We start from the raw sequence: 4,819 nt of genomic DNA, 5'->3' as shown, positions 1-4,819 counted from the left end.
TATGAGCATCATATTACGAAAAATCAGGCTATAAAAGAATGCTTTTCTACAGTTGCCATTAACATGCTATAAAAGCTTCGAAACTAAGATAATCATTAAACAGAAGCATAATCAATTATTTCTAGTATGTTAATCATGTTTGTCAAAGACAATATCAACGTAAAAACGCTTGAGTGCTGTCTCATACTAATGTAGGAAAATACGGATTAAAAAATTTTCAAATTATCTTATTTTGATCAAACTTGTACTATTCTTTTACTTATTGAAGAATAATGCATATTAACTCCAGAATTTTGATTGTAGATGTTTTACGAACTTATTGATCTCGAATAAAGCTCGCATGACAAACCACTATAAAAACGAAAACAGACCTCACTTTTCACACCATAAGAATCTTAGTCTAGACAGATAGTTGTTTTCAATTTTTTTTTGGATAATCGTGATTATATTTTTGGTGAAAAATCTCAAACCGATTTACAGATCCTCTTTTAATAAATAATCTAGAAATAATATAATTATCTTTAATTTACCAAGACAAAGAAGTATATCCTTTATCTTTTAAAAATTTGGTAAGTTGGGGTGGACTACCATGAGTAGCATCCATATTTTGTAGGGTTTGGTGAGAAGTTAGGGGTAGATTCATGTCGTTATCAGTCCAGCTAATTAAATAGTACGCTAAATTTCTGACTATGTTGCAAACATGTGGCGCTTAGAAGTTCCCTACAAGCTAGTGGGGACTTTGAAAAGATCATGATGGAGCTGGGGTTTTGCAAAAGGAACGGGCCATTTTTGGCATGTGATTTGAATGTTGTAACTAATAAAATAAGCACAAACAAACTAACAATTTCTACTACTTGCTTTCTGGACGTTCTATATAAGAAGAGTTGAATGGAACATGTGGGGTTTTGAACATGACATGAATGATGAATTACTCGGCTCATTCCCTTTAATGTTAAAATAAACTTTTCCTTGCACATAACTCGTGACTTGTCCCCAAAGATAGCTTAAGGCTTATTTCGCCAGGTTTACTTGAAAGATTTCCATTCTTAACGGAATCATAGTCCATTATTTTGACGGGTGAGAGAATTGAGAATTTATCCAATTCTAAGCAAGTGGTTGTGGTTTTACTGAATCAAAAGATACGCAATCAAATTACTACAACATTGGAAAATAAAAAAATAAGGATGATATGATTATTTACAAAAGTGTCCCTCCATCCACTCCCCTACGATTTTTTCACATTTAAATTCAATCAAGTCTTATTACTCTAAATGGAGGTGTTAACTGAGTCACTGAATTGACTCGTCAACGGACTCGTCCGAGACGATGACGGCGTTAGCATCCCACCAAGTATCCACGTCAGATTCTGTTAAACTCTTCAATGGCGAGCTCACCTTCCTCATATCAGCCACCGTTAACTCCCCCGTGACGTCATCCCTGATGTAAACCTTCTCGACGCCGCCGGCATTGACCGCTGCGATTTTCTCCACAGACTTTTTCGGCCTCCATTCTGCTAGAATCGACGGTATTCGACAAGGAAGGCGCGTGTCCCACGCGCTGACAGCGACTCGTCGAAATGATGAATCAGCGCCAGCGCTTACGACAACCGCGGACGACGAGGACGGTGCCGAAACCGCCTGGAAAATACATTTCCCGCCAAAAAAGGACGTGAGTTTTGTTTCTTTGTTAACGTCGTACACGTTTAAAACGTTGTCGCTTTCATCGAGGTCCAAACCGAACCCTAACCCTAGGTTGTCCCATAGCTTCACCACGCTTTTTCCGCTGGTTAGCTCCTCAGCCCAAGAGAACAAGTCCCCGATGCTGCTTCGCCGCTTTCGAAGGGTAAATTTACGGTTTTGCCACTGGTCGTCGATACAATGAGCCGACCCTCTAACCCGAAAATTCTCATCAACTTGTCTCCAGCTCTGAGAAGTCGACGGCTCCTCGTATTCTCGTTCGTCTTCTGAAGATGAGCAGGAGCAATCCGTGTCAGTGTCGAAATCGGTGTCATGAAGAAGAGGTTGAGATGGTAAAGAATGGTCTCGCCGGAATCTGATGATCAAAATCTTGAGTCTATTGATTATGGTAGATAAGGACGCTACTAGGGCAAGAATCAGAGCTCCCCATTTCCAAAAACTATAAGCTTCGTAGATTTTCTCAATCCCAGAAAGGGCAAAAACTTGGGAAAGGAAAGATGGGTTGTTTAAAGAGTTTATGCCCGCTTCAAAATCGCTTATTCTGTTGATAACCGGAATTTCCATGGCCCCTATCGAAACGCTGCCTTATCTGCGATCCAAATTAATCTGTATAGAAGGAAAAAAAAAAGATGTTGATTACGTAGAGTTTTAAGAATTTTGGAAAGTACAGAAGAGACAAAAGAGAGGTGAAATTGAACAAGTGGAGGATTGTGAAGGTCGTTAGGGTGGGGTTTTAAAGGCGGAAATGGGGATTGGGGATTGAATTAAATAATAGTAATAATAAGGGTTTAATTTGATAGTAGTGACATGGCAGATAACTATAGGCCTTATGGTAGAGAATATTCGGGCCACGTCAGAAAAAGAGCCGGAGGCTTTTTCCAAACGAGCAACGGATTGGGATGGGATGCATGAGTCAGCAACACATAGCCCAAAACTGCTTTGAATTTGCGACAACAAAAATAAGGAAATCTTTTAACTTTTAAAGGTCGTCCGATCATTTTAATTTTATGGTCCTGAAAATTTGGACTGTTGGATGCGGTGGCGGTGAGTGAACATATGAACAAAATAATGGGAGAATTCGTGGTGTCCAGATCAACGACGATGGCTCCACCATTCAGACTTCGACACTTAGCGACAGTTCAAATGGTTGTAACATTTTTCATATTGTATTTTATGTTTTTTCTCGAGCCCCTGTCTAGTGTTTACCGGCTCAATGATTCCGTCTTACTTTTTTGGGCCTTTAGTTATGGTGGGTGGTCCCCGCCTTCCACAATCACGAGGTGCTTGATAGAGTGACGGAAGTCGAGTGTACGTAAGTTCGATGTTAAACGGGGCACGTCCGACGATTTTGAGTGGTCCAAGTCCATGTATGATTTGTTTGTATTTTAAAATGATAAACGATATGAGGAATAGACTCTTTTCATATTCATATTAACATTTTCACACGCAACTCTTTGTACATATGATTCATGCCTCTTGCACAAGTTAAGGAATCTTCCTGAGTTGCTGCTCGTTTCATACTTACAAGTGTGAAATCTGTGTTGATGGTAAGAAAAGGTTTAAGACCCTACACCCCTATATCAAGCTCTTCCAAGTACTAATTCTTGTCAAATTTTGACTAAGGTGTGTAAATTTTTTTTTGATAAAAAAACATTTTTAATGATTACATATTTATAAACATTTTTTTGTAAATTTTTTTATATTTATCTATAAATTATTCAATACTATTAGAATTAAGAAAAAGTTTTTTTTTAATAAAAGTAATTTAATGCAATTAGAGTTTTCTTTACAGATTGTATAAATCTTATGAATATTTATATTTAAAAATTTTTTAAATGATAATTTAGATATATAACGAATGAACAAATATGATGGTTTTCATCACGGAAAGATTTTACTAGAATCTATGTTTATAAACACATACATACATATAATATTATATTGTAAATATTTTAGCATACATCTTTAAATAAGAACTTATGTTTCACGATATTATATTCCCAAGTCAAAAATTAAATGACAATTAAAGAATCCTCAATATATATGACAATGAGATCACCATTACATTTAAAATAAAAAATAAATTAACAAATTAAAAAAACTAACAAACCAACATAAAATCAAACCAAGATTGCACAAGGTGAGATTCCAACCTAGGACTTGATAGTTTCAGAACTTCCTCTTTCTTATTGAAACATGACCTCATAAGCACATAGTAAGAAATTATTAAAGTTTCATTTAATTATTACATTTCTTACTTAATTACTTTTTATTATTTACGTTATTTATACTAAAAATTAGTATAAAATAAAACTAAATAATGAAAAGAAAAAACATCATATATTTATTTTAAAATGAGCTAATGGTTATCATATGACATAAATTTAGACAAAGTGTTCCGTGTTAAAGTAAAACCATATATCTTGATATTTAAAAAGGTTAGGGTTTAACATTTTAAGAATATTGGTTACTTTTACCTCCAATAATATTTTTTATTCTATTATCAATCCATTTTATTTTTCTTTCTTAAAATGAAAAATAATTTGTAAAACTAACAATTAGGTGAAGTTTAAAGCTTGCTAAAAAAATGAAACTCAAGAAGAGTATGATGATTTTTATATTCTACAAGCGGTAGGGTCAAACTTCCTACAATGATCTTAAATAAAATATTTTCAAGAAAATTAATATGATAAACTGTTATTAACAATCAACTCTCTTTTCATGCACTCGAGCATTTGGTTTATTGGTGCATGATTTCCTTACTTCAAGAATAAGTTGGAATCCTCCTTCCCCTAATTCCTAAAAAAAAAAATCAACTCTTTTACAAACATGTATGAACACCTATATATAATTACATTTATCATATTTGGGAAGGATAATCAACTTTAAATTTTTCTATTCTGGATATATTGAAGGAGTCTAAGAGTGAAAAGATTCAAATATTAAAAGTAAGCCCTCTTAAAACAATGGTAAAAGTCATTAATTACGCCAGGCCACAATAATTATCTAACATAATTGTTTAAAAGTATAGATAAATACATGGCAGTTATTAGGACAAACACCAAATTACAAAAAACAATGATTCTGACCATGAATTATCTATTCTAAAAAAATAATGAATT

At 34.2% G+C, this 4,819-nt stretch overlaps 1 protein-coding gene across 1 annotated transcript; it reads right to left on the bottom strand.

The window, feature by feature from the left end:
• Nucleotides 1–1,102: 1,102 nt before the first annotated feature.
• On the bottom strand, nt 1,103–2,405 carry LOC18609219 (uncharacterized). Its single transcript, XM_018116597.2, has one exon. The coding sequence runs from the start codon at nt 2,259–2,261 to the stop codon at nt 1,290–1,292; it is 972 nt and encodes a 323-aa protein (XP_017972086.2). The 5' UTR covers nt 2,262–2,405; the 3' UTR covers nt 1,103–1,289.
• Between the last annotated feature and the right edge of the window lie 2,414 nt (nt 2,406–4,819).

Source organism: Theobroma cacao, chromosome 2 (genome assembly GCF_053813885.1).
Source record: "Theobroma cacao isolate CCN51 chromosome 2, ASM5381388v1, whole genome shotgun sequence".
In the NCBI taxonomy this organism is placed as follows: Eukaryota; Viridiplantae; Streptophyta; class Magnoliopsida; order Malvales; family Malvaceae; genus Theobroma; species Theobroma cacao.
The sequence above is the reverse complement of the archived record's forward strand: the minus strand, read 5'-3'. Positions and strand labels throughout refer to the sequence as shown.